Source organism: Dermacentor andersoni, chromosome 11 (assembly GCF_023375885.2).
Source record: "Dermacentor andersoni chromosome 11, qqDerAnde1_hic_scaffold, whole genome shotgun sequence".
Taxonomy (NCBI): Eukaryota; Metazoa; Arthropoda; class Arachnida; order Ixodida; family Ixodidae; genus Dermacentor; species Dermacentor andersoni.
Window position 1 is genome coordinate 54,490,647 of NC_092824.1, and position 22,027 is coordinate 54,512,673.

Here is a 22,027-nt window from a genome sequence, read left to right on the forward strand (position 1 = left end):
ATGTAACAAAGGTGGGTGGCTCATGTTCTTAGCATAGTGGCCACATGTAAGAGAGCGCAGTGTTTCAACATGTTTGTGCCATTGCCGTGCTGAATTCTAGCTGCCAAATAATCTGACGCTGAATGTCCGTAGTATCAAACCAGCTCAGTCAGTAGTATGTGCGACCTTTATTTTTTATTTTATTCAGATACCTACAGTGCTCTAATATGGGAATTGCAGGGGGAGGGTGGGGGCGATGTCAGCTCAATATGTAGACATCTTTAGCAGCAACATCATAGTATTGTCTGTCATTGTTCTGGCATGCCGCATTTCACCTTAGCAATGGCAGGTAGTTTCGCAGAGACAGCTCAACTCGGTCATCACTGCAGATGTGTAGTTATGATACATTCTATGTGAAACGGGCAAGTACTGCACACAAATGTGCCATCCAACATAATGCTGTCACCTGTGTGTTTTAGTTTCTTTGCCAGTGTTCGTTTTTGACCGCATCATTGCTCCTATCGCTTGGCACAAGGTTCACCGACTGTATCCGAAACTTCCGACGGTTCCTATTCCGCAGCGACAAAGATTTGTCTAATCAGATTGCACCTACAGCAGAAATAGTGGTGTACATTCTTGAATGCATGTGGACACCAGTGATATTACTCTCGACTGTATAAACAGTAGACAGATTTGACCTGCGGTTTGCTATTCATTGTCCGACAGGTGCACTAACCACTGCCATCGTGATTTTAGTGTTGTCTTCCTGAGAGCAAGTTCGCCCAATAAAGAGTTGTATTCTTAACTTGAAGTCTTGGCGACATATAATTTTTTTAACCCTTTGAGAGTATTTTTTTCGCCATATGCGACCGCCTAGAGTCTACTTTTTTTATTGCAGATTCCGATTCTTCTTAGGGATTTATTTCGAAAAAAAATTACCATAATTTTTCTAGGGTGACCGTAAAGTAAGAAAAAAATATTTTTCGTTGGTATATATGCACTCTTCATTCATGAATAACAACAATAAAGAAGGAAATAAACTTACCAGAATTAAAAATTTGATGCATTTTTATGCACATAGTTCAAGGCTTTGAAAATCTGCATGCGAGAATATTTCGCAAGCCTCAAGTGTTCCTGCTCATACACTAATACGTACGTCCATGGCGTAATCGAACTGTGCAGGTGCACGCACTCAAGAAAACTGTTTGGTTGTGTGCCCATCAAAAAAAGCAACACGTGTGACAAACTTCCGCTAATCTTCATCTTATCGCTAACCAGTTAGGGCAATTAGTTTTCACGAGTCTTTAAAAAAAAAGATAAGAAATGGAAACGCATGCACGGCGGCATTCTTCCTATGCGCACCTCTGTGAGCACTACACGAGCGAGAAACAAGCGGTCACCCTTTAAGCGATTAGGAACAAGATAGCCATCAGTTGCGCAAGCGCAAAAAGCCACAACTGCCCACGATACAAAATTCAGACGGCTGCCTGCCCGCGCGCACGCCAATGCGCGAGCGTTGGTATATAGACGCGTGGGAGCAAACTAGCGCCAAAACAAACCATGCAACGAAAACAGAGAGAGGGAGGCGCGCGAAAAAAATTCCCTGTATCCCCACATAGTGGCAGCACATGACAGAAAAGAAAAAGTTAGGAAATTGGCGCGCTTTTTAAACGTACAGACGGCGCCCTAAATATACGGCATCGACCATTTTCAGACTTGTTCGCGGCGCTGTATATTTACGTCATTGACCGTCAAAGGGTTAATGAAACAAGGTGACAGTACTACCTCCGACCGTGATGTGAAAGCAGGGTTCAGCAATAGGTTGATCTAGAAAAGCCGCTTATACACCCGTTACCCTACTCCCGCGACGTTCAGTACGAACGCACCCGTACAACAGCAGCTCTTGTCTCGTGTGTGCCTGGTGCAGGTGACGGCCTGGACGGCATGAAGAACTCGCCGGCCAACGGGCCCGGCACGCCGCGGGAGGACGGGCCTCCCATGGGCGATTACGGGATTCCTGGATACGGACAGGAAAATGTGAGTGAAACACGCGCAGCGCCACGTTTTCATCCGGTGTGCAGCGTTGCCTCAGTGCCGTGTGGCTGTGCCTCCCTGCACAGCAGCTACTGCCGGGCAAGTTCTGACCTGCCCAGGCACTGTAAAACGTGGGGTGGAAGGCATGAGTTTATAAAGGCCAACTGCAGTGAAGTTTCGCTCTGGCCAAATCGGTTATGGCTGAGCACTGCACTCTTTCGAAGCGGCCTTGGCAAAACTGCGGGGAAGGTAATTGTCTCGTAATTGTTGCAGCCTTTTAAGTAGCATGTAAGCAGACTGTGTGCGCCTGGTGGACGGCACCACGGAGGACCTAAACTCCTGCGCACTGCCTCGGAGGTTCTTTAGCGTACTGCGAGCTTCACTTAATATGGCAGGGAGGGGGGCACGCCAAAGAGACGGGTAGGTCTGCAAAATCCTGTGGTTTTGCATCGTTCCCGGCGAGAAGTAATGGCGGCATTTCTTTTGTTTCACTGTTTGAAAAATTCACTGGCGATTACGATACTCCCTAACGCAAAATTTGAGCACAGCTCTACGTGTTTTTATTTCGTGATATATTGGCTGTCTGTGAGGTGCCACTGCCTCACTAATCTGAAGACCGCGTGAGGCAGCGCGTGGGTGACACATGGGTGACGCGAGGGTGCAATTCACCGCAGTTGCCGCTGTCGACAGGCCTCTCAGACGACGCGCACTATTCTGGCACCATCTCGTAGCTATAGTCGCTGCATCATGCTTTTCTTCTCACGCTTTCATCATACCCTCCTGCGCTTTCCTCCTCACATCTTTCATTCTTCACTGCGCTTCTCATTCGCGTCCATCTATTGTTATGCTTGTTTGCTCAGTTGCGCCGCCTCTTGCTGCAGGGACGAGCACCCAAGAGTTGCACTCTAAAAACTTAGTTTTTTTCAAGCTTTTGGTGAAGCATCCACTTGTTTTCTAAATGTGAAATTTTGCTCAGTGCCTTCTCTATATCTGTGTTATCTGAAACTAAACTTTTTTTTTTACACGGTCAAAAATTTTGCTGCAGTTGGCCTTTAGCGCGTGCATGACAGAGAGTCCGTCGTGTGACAAGCCATAGAGATGCAGCCTCGGCCTTCTCAAGCGGGCGCGGAAAATGTTCAAAGGCAGGCTCAGCCTGCTAGCAGGGCACGCCAATACCGCGGCTGAGGTCTCCAGTTAGAAACTTTGTTTTTGTAAGAGACGCTGAAAGGACATAAGCAGGGCAGCGGGAGCACAACACGCCACATTGCGTCGGGGCTACCTACCACACAGTACACAGCATTCTGAAGTAGTAGTAGAAAATGCAATGTACCAGCTCATGCGGCTGTCCGTGCAAATTGCACATGCTTTTTATTCTTCCCCATAGGGGGGCTACGGGTTGTACTTAGTGGCAAATTGTGTGCCCGAACATGCGGAGTGTGGGTGCCTGATGGAAGAAAGTGACTGTGCCCATGGATCTGATGCTCATGCTGTTCTCGGCAAGCCGGACTGGCCCGTAGATGAGACTTGTGCAGACGTAGCTACAGTAAAGTAAGTTTGGACACGGAACCACATGCCGTGGTGCTTTTGTGTTAAGGTGATTTCTGTCCTGAGCAATGACCACCAGTAAGCATAGCACAGTCCTCAGCTTTCTCAGCTTTCGCCATAAGGTCGCTCTCTGTTGGGGTTCACTGCATGCAGGCTTTCATGCATGCAGTGCTTGTTGCAAGCCTGTACTTCTAAAATCAAACCGTGCTTCGTGCCCATGCGCCCATGAAAAGGTTACCAATGAGTAGAATACTAGACTGGTCAGTTTGGGGAAATATTACCTGAAAGCATCAATTACTGAGTGTTACACAAATAAGAGCACTAGGTGTGTGTCTTTTTCGTCTAAACTGCTTGGCGATTTCCACTTGTTTTTCACACAGAGGCAGCATTTTACAGTTGGTTCACTTTAATGTCACGTTTGTGAGCATTGCCTGCTTGTTTCGTTTGCGGGCTGTGTTTGTAATCGGTTGCAGCAGATCAGAACAATGTTCTGCAAGTTCTAGCAGTCATCTTTCAGATCTGTTGCACATTGTCCTACGGATCCAAAACAATGTTGAAAGATGGCGGCTACAACTTTTGGAATTTGTTGTAGTCTGTTGGAGCCTGTTGGAAGCTGATGAAGCCTGTCGGATACCTGGGCACTGTTGTTAGTACAGCAGGTTGTGCGGACACATTGTACCACACGTCTCCTGCTTAATGCATCAGTGGGTGGTTAAATATGGTCAGCTGCGTACTCTACTCGCGCAGTGAAATGCAACAGGGAAACTTTGAAAACAACCTGTTACACATCATTTTTTGAGAGTGCGATGTCATGCTGCTACACATCTGCTCGCCAAAGGCCATATGAGACATGATCCAAGCATAAGAGACGAAATTACGCCAATATCACAAAACAGCTCAAGTCGGGTGAAAATGAAGGTATGCCTAATACTTAACCCTAAATTGGTGCATTTTTATTTGATGCTGACCATGTGCTGGTTTACTACGCCTGCTTCTGTAGGCTGTGAATGGCAGTCCCCTGTAGAATGGGCCATTGATTTTGTGTGGAAGAGAACCAGAGTAGACAGTGTATGTTAGCTATTCGTAGTACACACACACACAGACACACAAAAATGAAGAGTGCCATTAACTGTTATGGTATAGAGTGAGCCCTCCTTCAACTCGAGCTTGGACTGTTGGCAAATTGGGAAAGGAAGGGTATAAAATCGCGCATCTCTCTTGCACCATTCAACCGGGTCTCGCGTTTTTGCTGTCACTATATTTCGGTTTAGGCACACAGACACAAATTGCTTCAAACTCTGGGTTGCCTTCTCCAGACTTGAACCATGCTCTGGGAACCTGAATAAAACTGCAACAGAATAGATGCCGGTGCACTTGGCGACCTTTCTTTACTAAGGAGAGAGGGGATGGCCTGCCACGATTCCCGAAAGGACTTGGGCTCAATAGAGGGCATGTGGGACTTGTGGTTCTTGGTGGTAGTAGTAGTAGTTTATACAGGATAGTATTGTTGGGTTGTATATGCAGAGAGAGGTTTCAGAGTGAAGTGCTGAGAGCTTGCAAGCAGTGAAACTGGATGACACGTCACGGGTGTAAGTGCCGCGTTGAAGATTGCGGGAAACTGGGCTAGTCAGTGTTGGTGTTGGACAATGGACACATCGTGTGCTGTTTGGACGAACAGCGCGCGAGGAACAAATATGGCACCATGGGTGCGACTACAGCTGACAGCGATGCCTCCTATGTTGTCCTGTTTGTCCATTGTTCAGTGCCTGCCTAGGTTCGTGTCAAGCATTTGCGTCAACCTGCAAACATGAACACTTGATTGAAGTAAGGCATTAATTACCCGCATTGACTGACACGACTGAAGGAAAAGGTTTATATAAAAGTTTGAGGAAACGCATGCACTCTGTGGCTTGGTGTGTGGGCTTGCAATGTTGGGGGAGGGGGGGTTCATTGGGGGGAGAGTGGGTGCTCATGGGAAAGGTCTGTGCTGATCTTGTTGTTGTGGTGGTTGTGTGTCGCTTGTAGGTGTTTCACCAGTGGATTGATAGTCAGGTTCAGGCGAGCTGCCGATGCTGAACGCTGCTGCGTAAGAATAACCATCTCTCTCTCTCTCACTCACTCACTGGTGTGTGTGTGTGTGTGCCTGCCGCTCTTCGCTGCACCTGGCCGCTGTTGCTTCCTGCCGCACCCTTTCTTCTCTGCTCGAGGGCTGTGCCGGCGTGTCGATGACTTGTCTGCCTGAACACCTCGGAGGACGACTCACTGGTGGAGGTGGTGGTGGCGGCGGTAGTGGTGGATGGGGGGCTTGAAAAGCGTACTGCGGGAGGCATGGCAGAGTTTGCTTTTGCGATGAACGTCTTGTAACTGGGGCATGCTTCCTTGCGGTGTGGGTGGCGTTTTCACTTTGAGATGTTGTGGCCGAGGTGGAGAGGCATGACCTGCCGAGGATGGTGCTATGTCGCCTTGCCTCGCTCGAGGAGGACAGTGCAACTGTACTGCAGAAGTGGAAGGGCATAATGTGGAAACTTAATAAGGTGAAGACTGGGAAGTTCAACCTTGGCACGCCTTTGTATGGCATTTGGAAAAGTTGGGACAGCAGCTGGCCTGCCTCTTGTCAACATTCTAATGCAGTCAAGCCACTTGTAGCAGTGTCACTTCGAGTAGACACTCCCTCGCAGTGAAGTTTCTCTAAGCAAGCTTAAGGAAGTGCACTGCAGTGGTCTCAAGGATGGGTTATGTGTAGGGCATGCATCAGTGATTTCCAGAATCTTGCATAAAGGCCTATCGACGTGTTTGAGTTCGTAGTGTAGATGGCTAAAATAACAGATCACTAGACAGGTGCTGGCTTCAAAGCAACGTTTATTCTGGAAGGAAATCACTTTGTAACAGCCATCACTAAACAAAACAAGCCGCTGTACATACGCACATACCGAGTCCTGTTATCAAGGTGATATGAGACACAACCATTAGAGAAACGACTCACAGTTTAATAAGGTTAATAAAGGATGCCTAACAACCTTATTTTTTATGTAGAAGGCCTCCACTACCGTAAAGAGCTGCATGCAATAATCTTTTCCTCATATTTTATTCGTGCATCGAAACTTTACATTTTATTTTGTGCACGTAGCCTTAATTTCAATTTTGAAACACTGCAAAGCAGCAGCAGCAGCCTATCGTCATAGTCATTGGACGCTGCAATGGAAGGGGGCAATGAAACCACAAATGGCCGTGCCCGGAGTGCTGAAATGAATGCTGTTTACCAACTGGAAACCACGCCAGTGACTGTATTAACCAAATCCAACCGTTGTCCCGTTTCCCCATTACCAGTGGCAGCAAGTGGGGAGAGCGGTTTCGGGCACCAGCCACTGAAATGCCCAGCAACAATTCAAAGCGGTTTGGATCGATCAAATAAAGTAGCCGGGGCTGCTAGAGACAAGATAAGCGCTTTTCGCCTATAGTGGTAAACGTTTCAAAGGCCTTTCAAAAGAACCCTTTCTAGTAGCCAAGGATATTTGCAGCCTGTGTAAAACAGCAATGCTATTCGCATCTTGCAGTGAACGCCGAGCTACTGCAGCAAGACGCAATGGAGAATGCTACAGTAAAACCTCGTTGATTCAGATTTCACTGGACCGAAAAAAAAATATATATATCCAAATTAAACTAATGTCGAATTATCCAGGGTGTCAAGAAAGCAATAAACAAATGCTAATTACGTCAACACGCTTTATTTTTTTTTCTGAATGAATTAAGCAAATCTTGTTTCTGTTTTTTCACAAAAGCAACGTGGAAGTTGCAATTTTCGTCGCCTCGCGACTCATTAGCGCTCGCAGTAGCAAAGGCCTCGCGAGTTCCTTGGCAGTGGGGCTGCATTGCTTGTCTTCATGCAGGAGAAGCTCTTCGCTATGCTCGCATATCCCGATTATATTTTAACCAGTGAGCCGGTTGCCGACACATTGTCCGTCCATCACGAAGTAGCTGCCGCACTTCATCCTCGACGCTTCCTTTGTTTTTTTTTTGTTTTTTGTGGCGTTGCAAGCGCAGCCATTGCACTGATGCGAAATGAACCTTCGGTTCGCTGCAACTGCTGCGGATGAAACCGCAGTCGGCGTCAACGCGATCACGGACGACGACCGTGCATTTGTGAAGGCACGCGGCCAGTGCGGTGTTACGCAAGTCGGTAAACGCAAAAAGGCCATCGCTTACGTTTCACTTCTGCTGACGATTATGGAGATATGACTCTGCCGCATCGCTTTGCACCACTTTTGCTCTTTTTGTGTCGCACATTTGCAGCACTCGACGCCTGTGGCGAGTTGTCCGACTTAACAGGCGTGTGGTGAAATACATCCGAATTAACGAGAGCTTGACTGCATCAAATAATGACATGGCTGCCAGGACCATAGGATGAGTCGGATTCTCCGAATTAATGAGGTTTTTGTATTCCATAAGAGTAATAACCACAATGGTATGGAATTAGACATAAATACCATTTCTTATGGTATTATCGCCCTACTTTGCATAAAGTCACGTACACTGACTCGGTGATGCCCATGTTGATCTCTGCCACTGGCCTATATACCGTATTTACTCGCATAATGATCACACTCGCGTGATGATCGCACCCCTGAATTTTGTCGTCAAAATTCGTTTTTTTTTCTTTCTCGTGTAATGATCGCACCCCGAACCTGCCGCAGCGATATGTCGTGTGCCAAGTCTACCTAATAATGATCGCGCTTACCATCTATCGGATGCTATGCGAACGACTCTTCAAGACAAACCAAGCGGTCTGCACGCACCAAACAAAGTAGATGCCTCATTTCATTACTTTCATCACTTTCCGCACTTCCATGACAAAAAGAGGTACAACGAAACTTGCCTTTATTATGTGTAGGCTTTATAATGGTTGTGGTCAACAACAACAACAAAAAAGGCGCCTTTCAATTCTTCTCATCTGCACTCCAAGGCACGCAACAAATCGCGAGCGGAAACGATAGTAGCCACGTTTACACTGATACGTTAAAAGTGTACCCTGTTCATACGCCCACGCTTGTAACACAGCTAAGATATTCGCCCACCCTTAGCAGAAACGTGCTGTATTAGGATAGCAGTGAAGACAGATGCCGCAGTTTCCGCAGCATGCTGGCCATGTGTTGCTATGTCACTGGCAGCTAAGCGTGCCCATCGGTTTATGTCCCCTCAAAGTGGACATGGCTACGTTGATGCCGCAAACTTGCCGATATTAACAATATTATTCATTACTGATACGGAAGAAACTGTTTCAATGCGCGTAGTGTACTCGCGAGAAGAAAAAAATCGCGTTCGGCGCGTTCGGCTTGCTCTGCCGGCCGCCATTTTTGTTTTGGTGTCCCGCACACCCACAGCAAACGCAGGATTTTTTTTTTTTTCTTTTCGCAGGAAATTTAACCCGCGTAATGATCGCACCCCTGAATTTGTGTCAATTTTTCTGACAAAAAAAGTGCGATCATTATGCGAGTAAATACGGTATTTGTTGTTATAAATTTGCTCCTTGTATTACATTCAGGTTTGTATTACATTCAAGTGGTTCGCATCCACATTTGCGACAATGTACATTTGGACAACGTGAAAGCGAGGGAGGCCCCTTTGAGGGAGCGTTACGTCCAGGCACTGCCCCACCTGCCCAACATGCTTGCACCCACGTGAAAAATGAACTTGACAGACTACACCACGTGCACGCAAACACGTGCATGGCAACACAGAAGCTGCGCTCACTTTTAGAATTACAAGCATAACAAGCACATTACAGGAGGCTGCCATTTTACATCAGCATGAGTGTGACATTTGTGGCTCAAATAAAGGACCAGAACAATTCGGGGTTCATTTATTTTAGACCCGACCATGGCCGAGTAGTTCTTATCTCGAGTGAGGAATTCTTCTGCCATCTGTGCAGATGGCTCAGTGACGCTTGGAAATCGACGTTTGCTTCGCCTTTGAGCGAGCCATTCTGATGGGGGCAAAGCTTTTAAAATAATCATGCTTTGAATGAGCGTTGAAGAAATTGAGATAGTCGTAAATAATGCAAGCATCTCCCATAGTCCCCGTTTCTTTGGGATCTGAAACTGACTCGGTCATCTTTGAAAAAATGACACCGCCAAGTGTGTTTCGGTCAGGATGTTTGCACCCAGCTGGCCTTTGCCTACAGGAACAGCCCTTTCATCGTAAATGGAATGTGTTGCATTATGTTGGGCATAATATAGGATACATGGTCAAGCTCTGTCAACGATTACTGTAAGGGCTGGTGTGATTGGTAAGGAGTTGCATTAAAAATGCTAACGCCTGCCTATTGGTGTTCAGGACGTGTGCGAATCAAGGAAAACCTGTTTTTACAAAGGCTTGACATGATCAAATACACCTGACAAACTGAATGCGCTTTATATGTGTGTACGCACGCTATTGAGCTTTAGCTTGTCCGCAGATGCCTTAGCGAGTTTTAGAATAGCATTTACAACCTAACATAAGCCCATTACATACATAAAGAAATAGTGTTGTCCTCAACGCGCACGCTCCATACGTTTCTGGGGTCTCTGGGGTTTACATGTGCTTTGATAATGTACATTATTTGGCGAGTTAAACGGTCTTAATGTTCACGCACGCTAAGAAAGCATTGTAGAACCCATGGCTCCTGCTCCAACGTGAATTAACGTGATGGGTGTGCTCTCCCTCTTACTGATCACCAGTAAATATTGAAATCGAGCTTTCGATTCCTCTAAACTGATGTAAGACATTAGTAATGAGCGCATAGCGCATACAATTTCTGAGATTGTTTTGCAATTCCTGTGTCCACAGGCCTAACGAGGCGCGTCTGCACAGAAACGACAGGATGTTTGCTAATGAATTGTCTTGTCTTGGATACGTTTTCCATGAGGCACGAGACAATGCCTTCTTGTTTAACTTCTTCCTTACCTTTGCATTCCCGTTCGTTGCCAAACTAAACGTCTTGAAGGGACACGCACTGTAACATGCCGCGAAGGTGCTTGTGTCTAACTTGCGTAAGGCGACAAATGCTATTCTAAAACTGTCTACGTTTATGGAATACTGTGTTGCTGGAGAGGTGTACAGCGGCAACAATACTGGTAGCATTCTGTAAACCGTAAAGAGGTTATGGAAAAACTACAATTCTTTATTGCCTTGTAATCCTATATGAAAAGGAGCAAGGAATAAATAGCACCGTGTTCAACATGATCAAATGCCGATGAGGAAAGGCAATCGAAGCTTGTTATACAAGCTTCACGAGATCGGGAAGTGAAGTAGATAAACTGTTGGGGGGGAGGGGGTGAAGCTGCCTTACGATTTTCTTGTTCTCCAACAGAGATATACATGACTGCGGTACAAATCTTGATTGTGCTATTCTCCTTTGTTTCCATTTGGGACAGCGAAGGTTCTTCCACTAGTTCTGGTACATTTCCGAAACTGTTAGGATGTGGTTTTGTGTTCTGCTTTGCAGTATTTGCGCACAGTTCGTTCTTAGCGAGATTTACGCGCTCGTTTGAAGCATTAATTGATGTTCAAATTTCTCGGTTTTCCCCGCATGGATATCTGCCCCGAAAGGTTTCATGACATTTCCTCACCATCTCCGTATTCAAAGCAGCCGAAGCTCGTTATAACAAGGCCACATCCAACACAGAAATACCCCTGTTATAGCCAATATTCACTGTAAGCACCTGTACCCTTACACTCTGTCATCGGCAAGAAACTCTAGATTTACTTTATATTTGACAATTTGTTCGAATGTTCACAACTACGGAGATTTCAGAGGCGAAGGCGAGAGACGTGGGAAACGTTCAAAGTGCTGCTCGGAAAAATTCCAGACGCCTGTGTACTTCACATAGTGAGGTAGTGAACTGGACCATAGCGGCACGGCTTGAAATTCTGGCCGTGCCGATAGTCTGACCTTTCCATAAGTGCAGGATCTCTAGTTAGCAGCATGACACTCGGAATGCAAAGTAAGAGGAGTGACAGGAAGGAGCGCAGTCTTTCCTGTCACTTCTACTTCCCACATAGATTGTCGCCGCACTGTTAAGCAAAGATGCAACATTACCAGCGTGCCCGTTCATGCACCCATGCAGCATCTCAAACACGCTACACCGAAGTGAGGACAGTGCACCGTGAGACGGGAGGTTAAAAAAAAACAAAAAACAATGGTGCCAGTGAAGACAAGAAAATGTTTAATGGTGCACATGCCTGTGGGTGAGCATCGAAAACACTAATAAAATGCACATGCTTTTCGCAATGAATGCCTTTTTTTTGTTGTTGTTGTTCAGCTTCCATTCTAGGAATTGCCCACCGAACTTTCCCAAATTTTAGGGGTTAGCCTAGATTTGAGTGAGCTTGATATTGCGACTTATCCGTCGTTTTTGCACCATAACTGTGTGGGCGGCAGTTGCTTGTGAAAAGGCTCTCGTGCGGCTTGCTGTGCCTCGACTTGGTGTACGCTGTGTGGTAGTGTGCTAGACGCCAGCAGAAGCATAGACTGAAGTCCTCCTGCTCACATTGGCAAGGCCGAAAGCACTTGCTTATCTTCTTTCATTCTCTCTGTCTCTCTTTTTACTGTTTCGTTGGAAATTTGGTGCAAGGTGGCAGCTTTGCTGTGCACTGTTTTACGTTGCGCCGTGCGGAGTGCTTGACTTGCCTTTGTTGCCCCCCGATGAAGTGCCTCCCCCCCCCCCTCCCTCAACCAGCTGGGTGAGCAGCGAAACTGGGGTCTACAAATGCATTGGCACTGGTTGGCGTCTACTGCAACTTCGTCACAGATGCATGCGTTTTCTCTCACTTTCCGACACACACGTACACTTCCACAACAGCTCTTTTCACTGGCGTGTGTGCTGGGTTACTCTGGTGCTGTCACACACACACAGCACCACTTTGTTGCATCAACTGTGTGTGCCATGCCTGATCTTTGCTTTAACATGTTGGAGGCGGTTGCTGCCAACATTTGAATGCAGGGACGAATAGCGGACAGTCTGCAGCCTTAGCTGTCGCGGGCAATTGCATAGCATGTTCAGGCAGAGCCCCTGGATATTGCATAATCTCATCAGCTGTGTGAAACCTTGTAATTGTGGAAAACATGCACAACGATGTGAAGGAACGGCGCGACAGGACAGAATGTGTGCCGCATCTTTCCAATATTCATATGGTCAGCAAAAGCAAGGTACGGTACATTGCCACGCAAGTTGCTGGAGGCATACTGGGTCAAAAAGCAACGAGGCATTTGCATCCACTGTACATCAAGTGGCCCTGCGCGGCAGGGATTCTTCGTTAATGTTAAAGTAAGCGTGCAGTTTGGCGAATCCGTGCCACTTGTTGTCTGGTCTGATTTCATTCTACAGTGCAGTTCACTGTTAGTGGGAACGCTTCAGTGTGCAGCTCTCGCATTGCTGGCACTACAACTGCAAGTGCCAACTGAAACTATATCAATGCATCGCACATATGTGTAGAAAGTGGCCAGACCTGCCAACCGGAAGTCAACTGGTGCAAAGCCGGGTAATTGTACGAGCTTGCCAAAGGGGAAAATTCATGCATGCTATACACCCATCTGCTGCCTTTAGCAGTGAATCACGCTCTACCGATGTGGTGCACGCAGTTCTGCCTTCCTTTGAGAAAGTGAACCACTCGCTCTGAACAAACCCCGTTGCGTGTGACGCTCTTTCTCCCGTTTTTGTCGTTCCTTCATATCGCTTAATGTTTTTTCAGCCATAAAAAGTATGAACCGAGTAGGCCAGCAACAAATAGTGATATGTGAAACCTGACTGGTTTCCCCAGCCCAGCAGGGCCTTGCCAAATGCCGTCCACAAATGGTCATCCAGAGAAAAATCAAAGTTTGCTGCTTCGGTGAAGCCAATCGCATCTTGATCCTGAGACCAGCACCCAGCTGACTGGGCTATGAGCTTATCCGGGCCAGCATGAGCACGTCCCGTTTGTCAAAGGAGAAGGAAATGCTGTGGTGAGGGCAAGGAAGGGTCGGCTGACGTCCGGTTTGCATCTGCTCAGTGAACCGACATGAAAGGCAGCGAGAGAAATTTGGGCAGAAGTGACCCCACGATACAAAGACAGCACTCAAGTCTTTTCTTGTAACAAGAAAAGCAATAGTGAGCATCATCAGAAATATTACTAAATATGCATATTATGTTTACGCATTCCTGGGGTTGGGGACATAAAGGTTTTGGCAGGGCAACTTTTTTTATTGTTACTTATGCTCTGGATAATCATTTGTGGCTTTACATTAGCTTTTAAGCATGAAAGATCAATGCAATATTAGGAGGTAAGGGTGCTGTTATCTTAATATACGTAATGCCCATTCTATGTTTTGGGGGAATTCATGCTACGTTAATTGGCCTTGCGTAAAATGCAAGAGCTAGCTCACGAGTACCTGGTGCATTCTCGCAGTAGTGTCTCCCTGATCCATCCCTAGCTGTTAGTCTGCGAAACGTTAGTCTGCGAAACGTTAGTCTGCTAAGCATGAGGTCGCAGAATTAATTCCCGGCTACAGCAGGCGCATTTCGATAGGGGCGAAATGCGAAAACGCCTGTTTACATTTAGATTTAGGTGCACATTAAACAACCCCAGGTGGTCCAAACTATTGTGGAGTTGCTCACTATGGCATGCTTCATAATCAGATCGTGGTTTTGTCACGTAAAACCTCGTAATTGATTTTTTTTTTTTAATTTAGTCTGCGGAACGTTTTCCTAAAGGTTTCATACCGAAGTTGTACCTTTGCTTCTTTGACATTGATGCCTTTTGTGTGGTTACTGATCTTGTCGCGCTCTTTTTTTCTCTTGCCTTCTGCTCTGCATGGGGCGTCTGCTGCACCCGCGGCTGTCTCAGGATCAGACGGAATCGGCAGCAATACTGAAGATCAAGGAGAGCATGCAGGAGGAAGCCAAGAGGTTTGAGAAGGACACGCCCGCTGAGCCCCCGGACTACTTCATGCAATAACCGGGGGCCCCCCCGCCACCCCCGCCGCCGCCACAGCCGCCAGTGCGCGCGCGTGGCAGAGCAAAGTCAAAGCCGCAGCCGAAGAAGAAGGCCGCCACTAGGGGGCGCGGGAGGCGGCGCCAACCACCGTAGCGGCCACCCCCCGCTCCCAACTTGAGGACTGCCACACCGCACGACCGGAAAAGGCCCGCAACCCGCCGCAGGGGCAGTGACTTGGCCCCGGACGTGGCCTTGCGGCCTCTGGATCCCTTGGTTGTGCCCTCCCTGGAGACTTTGGTTCCCGTGACTCTTTCCGTCGCAAGATGGGCTGCTGGCACTGCCTGCGGTGACTCAAACTTGCGTGCGCGTCGTCGGTCACGTGACGGAGGCAGTGTCAGCTGCGTGCTGTCTCCTTTCAGTTTGGAGCTCGTGATCTGCCCTGGCTCGGCTTGGGGCTGCTGCGCGCGCAGGTGCAACGGGAGGGAAGCTGCCACAAATTCTGCCTGCTACCGTGTGTGCCCTGGCAGGCAGTTGGCATTGCGACTCAAAGTTGGTCATTCCTAGCCCCGGTTGTGCCCCCCGCTCCCCTCCCCTAATTCTTAATGTTCTTCCTCAACAAAAAGCGCAAGGTGGTGGCAGTGCCGTGCCGCCTGCTGCGCAGCGGTGCAAGCTGAGCCAAGGTGGAGCGTTCCTCGCTCTGGGCAGAGCTTCCCCACCAGAGTATGTGCGTCGTTATCATGAGACCATGCCATGGGAACTGGGCGTGCGGTCGTGTGCGTGCGGTGACTGTGCGCGGCTGGAGGAACTGGCGGATGTTGGGCCTTCATCCCGGAGAGACACTTCGTCCTGCTTTTCCTACTTTTGCTGCAGTGTGCCCCGTGGAGTTTTCATTTGCTGGCCGGTGCGTTCCTCGTACCTGAGGAACTTTCTTCTCTTGTGTTTTCTCTCTTTCTCTTTCTCTCTCTTCCTAAAAGTGAGGCGTATTATTTTTAAATTGGTTCGGGGGTGAGCATGTGGAGAATTTCGCTTTCTTTTTAGTGACTGGCAACTTGTCTTTTCTTTTTCTCCTGTTGCCAGGGCGACGCACAATGTTGCAGGCCACCTTTTGTGTGAACAATGCGAGGGCTGTCTGTAGATCTGTGCTGTCGTCGTCCTTTCCAGCACAAGGCCAGGCATGGTTGAGGGGGTCAGGGCAGCGGGACTCGGGAATTCCTGATGGGCACGGCAGTGTCCTGAGCTTCCTTTGTCTTGTTCTCGGGCCGGTGCTCGTGAGGCTCGCGACTCCCCTGAGAACGGAAACGGAACGGAAAAAAAAAAGGATGTGAAATTCAGCCATGGTAACACTATGAAGTGTGCAGTTGGTAGCAGGGTCAGCCAGAATGCGATGGTTTTCCCCAACGTTTGTAAACCTTCGGCAGGGACCAGCTTGCCATGGCAGACTGTGGCGGCTGCCATTGTACGTTGTCTGACCTCGTGCGCTATGCCTCCGTGCAGCTTGTGAGGGGTGTCTGGTGGGGACACAAACGGGGCGGATTTGCCACTGGGTTCCAGGCTGCAGCATTTCACCATCAAGCTGTGGGTGGACTTGTTGGCAAGCGTGTACTTCGGTGCATACTGTCAGTGTGTGTAAGGACTAGGTGAGAGCTTGGGCTTGTCGGTGGAGGCATACGTACGTTATGCAGGATGTGTCGGATCTTTCTTTTTTTTTTTCCTTATTCAGAGTTTTGGGCGTCTTTCGTGCTTCTTTCTTGCGCCATCTTTCTTCTGTGTATGGGCGCTCAGATTTTGGCTCTATTTTTTCCTGCTCATTCTTCACTTCCTGTAAAACAAACTGAAATGGTGTGTGTGTGTTACTCGGGGAGTTCCGTAACACTGTGGCAGGACTGTCCACGAGCATCTGCAAGTGGTGATACAGGAGCTTTTGGTTGTATCTGGCTGTCGATGCCGACAGCTGTATTACTACAAACATCTTGACGTAGGGCCGATTGCAGAGAGTTGCACACCGGTATTTCCCTTGGAAGCAGTTTGGGTGCTTTGTTTCATTGTTTTTCTGGACTGGCTATTTCTTCCAAGCTGTAAGGGAAAACTGTCGGTGAGCGAAGTTTCTTTCCCGTAGTATTTTTTTTTTTCTTGCATTGCATGCCTGAGGTGTTTATCCATAGCGCGGCATCAGTTTATCGCCAATGCTGCGCTTTTTGATCACATGCAGGCTTCATTAACGGGCAGTGTAAAGAGTGGACGAGCATGGCGTTGTATGTGGCACACAAACTTCGCAGAGAGTTCTTGCTGCGGCATCATTCATGCGATGCACATCTTTCTTGCCGACACTTAAAAAAAGTCGCGAGACAGTGCACAAAAAAAAAAGAAAAAGCACACTGTGTGCGCAGACCACTGGGACTCTTCAAGAGAAAATTGTTGAGGAGAAATGCTTTTTTTTTTTTTCCTTTTCTCCTCTGTAGGAGCAACTTGTAGATGGGAGAAAGTGAGTGAATGAGCGACTGTGCTGCGAGTGAATGTTGTGTGGCGTGACTGGTGAGTGTGTGTGTGTGCATACGTGTGTGCGTGGTTGGGTTTTCATGCACGAGTCTGTGTGAATGCAACCTGATGTGGTTTTGGGGGATATAGATTGTGCATGTGTACATAATATCTGTATATGTAGGGGTACAAGGATTACAGAAGGTGTGAGGATTAAAAAAAAAATACAAACAAAACAAAGATGTTTAGAAGAGAGTTCTACACTGTTGCATTTTTTGAGGCTTCTTCCTCATTCTGTTGGTTCTTCTGTCCTTTATTTTTGTCTTTTTTTTTTTACCCCATCTCCACAACACAAGCGCTCCTTATATGCTTATTTACAAGCAGTGCTTAATTCCTCGTCTCTGGCTGCATGTCGCATTTGCATCGGCTGTGTCCATATCGAAGCAGCGGCAAGGTGGTGATTGACGCTTCTTTGCATGAGCTGCGTTTCCTGACACACTCGGCGGTCGTCGATGCTGTCGCTTTTCTCTGGCTCGCTCCACGAAGCGGAGGAGCAGTGTTGCAGCAGACTACCAGGAGGCGTCGCTGCAGTGGAATTGGGCAGGTGGCGATTGGCATTGGCCGGCAACGCTTGTCTGAATCGGCTGCTCCTGCAGAGCCCCCACGTTTCTTGCCGACCCCCCCCCCCCTTTTTGTGTCACCTCTTGCCGCTGTTTGAAGCAGTTGCGCTGCGTCGGGTTCTCTCTTTGGGGCCGCACCATGGGGGGGGGGGGGGGGGGGGGGGTTGCGCTGCAACTTATTTGGTTTGCAGGAGGGGGAGGGGGGTGGGCGTTTCTTTAATCGAGGCGGGGAAAAAACGACGAGCAGCAGCACTACATGCTTTGTATATATATGCATATGTACACACACGACACATATATGTAAACTGGCGGGTGAGTTTAACGAGGTGAGAACGGCTGTGTGCAAGGTGCCCGTGTATTTTTTTTTTCCTCCTTTCAGCTCTCTGGTTTTGCCTTCTGCGCGCGGTTGATGCTTCGTCGTGCGGGGGCGAAGCCAAACAACAACTACAGAGGGGTCCTGTTGGTTTAATTTATAATACGCGGCGCTCTCCTCCTATCTCTCCTTTGCCTGTGTATCACCTTGTGCATGTGTACTCTCTCTCCTCCCTCCCCCGGAAAAAAAATCGTATGAAACAAAGTGTTTCTGTTTAATGAGTCTCCGTGTCACTCACTCGCTCACCGTTGGCTGCGATTGGATGCCGAGCCCAGGTGGCTTTCTGCAAGGATATTGCACTCGAACGTAGCTGCAGACTGAAGCAGGCATGCGCGGGTTTGCACTTTCAGCTTGTTTTGCAAAGGTGCCGACGCATAGTTTGAAGGACCTCGGACGCACCATTGGCCCCAAAAGTTCCTGGGACGGGTATTTCTCGAGAGATACAATTTTTTGCTGTTAAGGCATGTTGCCTCTAGTGTACCATTGTGCGAGTCACAAAAACTGCCTACTGCAGACTGAAATCTGTGCAGGCTACGTGTTTTTTTTTTTCAAATCGCATGTTTCATAAAGCTTTGTGGCCAGTACATAAAACCAGCATGACTGTTTGACCTCCAGAAAACATAACGCCGAACATGGGGCATTGAGGTGTGGTTTGTCGAAATCGCCTATAGGGGAAAGTCTTTTTGCAGCGCAGGAATTCCTGCTGGCAAGTGCAAGCTTTGGATTGCCACCGTCCGATTGGCACCTTTCGCTGAAGTGCTGCGATAAGTCTTTCCAATTGCATTGATGGCATAACAAAAGAGTTGACAATCACTTTAGCATACGCTAAAGAGGATGAAGACTAAAGCCTGCCCGCTCACGAGACATTCATTGCATAACTTGACATTTTCATTCTAATGCATTGTTACTTCCTATTGTTTCTCCCACTAAAGGTTGTGGGTTCGAGTGCTGCGATTAACTGTGCCTTAATTAGCTTTACTCTAATTGACACCAAAGGTCGCGGGTTGGACTCGACCTTCGCAATGTCGGTGAGAATTCAACTTGGAGATATAGTCTGTTTGCCCTTATCTCCAAGTGGGTTGACTCCCACCAAAGGTCGTGGGTACGAATGCCTTAACCCCACGGGTCATGGGTTTGACTCCAACAAAACGTCAGGGGTTCTACGGGTTTGAGTGTCTTTGCCTTAATTAACAAGCAACGATTGTGGGTCTTAATTAAATTTGCCTTAACACCACAGGTAGTGGGTTTGACTCCCACCAAAGGTTGACGATTCGACTCCCTATGAATTTTGGTGCCATAACGCCGGACATCGGATTTTTCATCCCATGAACTTTTTAAGGTGCAAGTGGTTGGAAAAAAAGAAACAAATGAGACCGTGCCTATCTTCTTTTTTAAAAGATTTGTGTAGCTAGACGTTATTTCTCTATAGTGTAGGCTTGGGAGCATTAGCCGTTAGCTTGTTAATTCCACATGGCAGCTTTGGAATTCCTGTTGACGGGAAAGACCAAGGAGATACGAAATGAGAAGAGTACAGTGCCAGCGTCCAAGTGGGTTTAGACTGTTTACAGCGATTAGTTAGCGGTGCACGATAGAGATGGCGCTACCGGTTCCGACGCCATACGACGCCTTCCGAGTACAGCGGTGCAGCCGAATGCCTAAATCGCCGCAAAAGCTGAATGGACTAATGCTAACGCTATTGATTGCATAGGATAACATATTGCACATATATATGAAGCTGTGTAAAGTATGTGGCACACCAAAAAGTATCGCCCGACGTATCGGCGTACGTACCCTGCAGCACCAAGAAGGGAAATCTAGAGCGCTCGTTGTGCCGGCAGGGATTCCGGTAGCGAAGGGGGGGGGGGGGGGGGGGGCGTACGCTCGAGAACCCACTCCCTCTGTCTTTAATCCCCGCTCCCCCTTGCCTGTAATGACTCCTACTGCTTGTTGCCGGCATGTCGAATAAAAAGGTTGGTCGTCAATTAATCCCTCCCCGTGTTAACTTGTTAACTCCGTTTTATCTGATGATGCCGGCGGGTCAAATGGGCAAGAAACTGCATGTGTTTCGTCTACCGTCGGACGACATGTCGAGGATGAAATTTGGCTAGGACCCAACATGCGGTGCTGCCCAACTATAGAAGGCCAAAGCTTTCAGTGAGCAGCACCTGTCGGTTTCATTTATTCAAACGACTTTTTTCTCGCTGTGTCTGGGCTATCGATAACACGTGCAACACGGTCGTAGGGGTAGCGTTAAGAGACGCCAACAAGTAAGAAACGAGCCGAGCAATTTGTGCAACCATCGCATCGCAGCAAACTCCACAAAGTTCGCTTGAGTACAATACTGCCATGCAGAGCGTCTCGGGGCCCTCATGTGGCATGTATCGCCGACGACGCGTGCAAGTAACTATATATAGAGTATACGCTCCTGACACTGCCCAGGCGGCGCGTCCGAGCAGCGATCGTCAGCGCCTCTTGCGGCACTTTCCGTCAAAACTGACACTGACGGACCACGCTACTCAGGCTGCCCACGCGGATCTGCTAACGTGATCGCATGTTCATCCTTGTTTTGAAACTAACAAATGGCGCAAGTTTTGCAGTGTGGTTTCAAACCAATCTCAAAATTAGACGATCGGATACGGTCGGATAGGCCTTGACATTCGTCGCAAAGAGGAAAAGCCCTACGCTGCCAGGCTCGTTCACAGCGTGAAAGAAGTTGCCGGTGTGACTGTGCTGGCGACGTGTCACTCCCAGCAAGGAAAACACAACTACAGCATATCTCTGGACGTGAGAAAACTCAACTATCATATTATCCTTTGATCAAGCAGCTCAATTGAGTATGCAAGCATGGCTGAGCTTATTAAGCTTTAAGTGTAGGTGTTCTTGGCCAACCACTTGAGTTACCGTACACAAAAAGTGTTCTTCCGTGGTGTTGTTTTGACACGCTTGCAAAGCCTCATTGGCCCCGGATGATAGGCGCCATATCTTTTCGAATTACTAAAAAGCTCTTTTAAACAACTTGCACAAAAGTTGTATTAGACTGCTATGTTCTGCCAAGCAACCGCAGTACTTTGTTTACGACTGCCGAGGCAGCGGCACGATCTTGGGCCGCTCCGGCCGCCAAGACTGGCGTGACCGTATCCGGCAACCTGAACCCAAGCACAGCCGCACAGCGTGAAATGCTGAGCGACGCATGCAAGTCAGAACACCTGCAGCCACCTCGCAGTACGCTTCGTACAACAAAATAAATAGCTGTAAATGATATGGAGAATTTGCAAAAAGAATTAAGTCGGCTTCTCGGCAAGACTCTTTCTCGACCAAGAACTTAACTCTACTAACTACAATACTTTCTAATGCGATCCTCCGGGAAGGAAGCGCGAGCACAAAACCACTGCCGGCCAGGAAATATGTAGTTGGAGAGCTGGCAGTCCTGTGCGTCCGCTACAGTCTTTGACGCAGCAGTACCGCCGTCCGCACGCTTTTTTTTCCTTTGAAGTTTTCGATGTCTTGCAAATTTGCCATCGTAAAACAGCGGTATGAGAACGTTTACCTGCAGGACGGTGGTGCACGTGGTTCAGAAGTTTCGAATCACACGCGGTCATAACAACACGTGCGCCAACTGGATTCTATGCCGTCGACTGAAGTTGGATCAGTACCAGAGTTGCGCTTTCGATGCTACAGATGGCGCGGCCGGCGGCAGAAAACTCCACAGTCAGGAGCGTATATAGACTTGTAGAAAGAGTTCGTCTGCTCGCCGCGGTATGCAACACGTAGCACACTAGACATACGTCGTCAATACGCGTCTACCTCATCAAACCACCGTAACGACTAACCTTAATTACTGTAAGGAAATGCGATGTCGCGACGATTATCATCATTATTTTATGTTATCCGCACTCTTTGCGAACGCATATTATACACATATGCGCACCGTATGCTCCGAAGCATTGTACACGCCAATGGGGATCCTGCATTGCCCAGGGGGCGCTGCGAAAATGGTGCTAAATAGCGCCCTCTGTCCTGAACTGGGTAGTACCAAGCTGGGTCGTCTGCTTCG

General features: G+C 48.1%; 1 protein-coding gene across 29 annotated transcripts in view; it reads left to right on the plus strand.

Moving 5' to 3' along the window:
- Ssdp (Sequence-specific single-stranded DNA-binding protein) overlaps positions 1-18,191 on the plus strand; it is a 102,523-nt gene extending 84,332 nt beyond the window's left edge. For 14 of the 29 annotated variants that reach the window (XM_055064822.2, XM_072285652.1, XM_072285658.1 and 11 more), the window contains 3 exons: positions 1,907-2,016; positions 3,398-3,561; positions 7,113-7,317. In XM_055064822.2, coding sequence (XP_054920797.2) covers positions 1,907-2,016; positions 3,398-3,561; positions 7,113-7,302 — 464 coding nt within the window. In that variant the 3' untranslated portion in view covers positions 7,303-7,317. Of the gene's footprint in view, positions 1-1,906; positions 2,017-3,397; positions 3,562-5,583; positions 5,645-6,885; positions 7,078-7,112; positions 7,318-14,415 lie in introns of those variants that run through there. The other 15 variants (XM_055064828.2, XM_055064827.2, XM_055064832.2 and 12 more) reach the window with 9 other exon arrangements.
- The last annotated feature ends 3,836 nt before the right edge of the window (positions 18,192-22,027 follow it).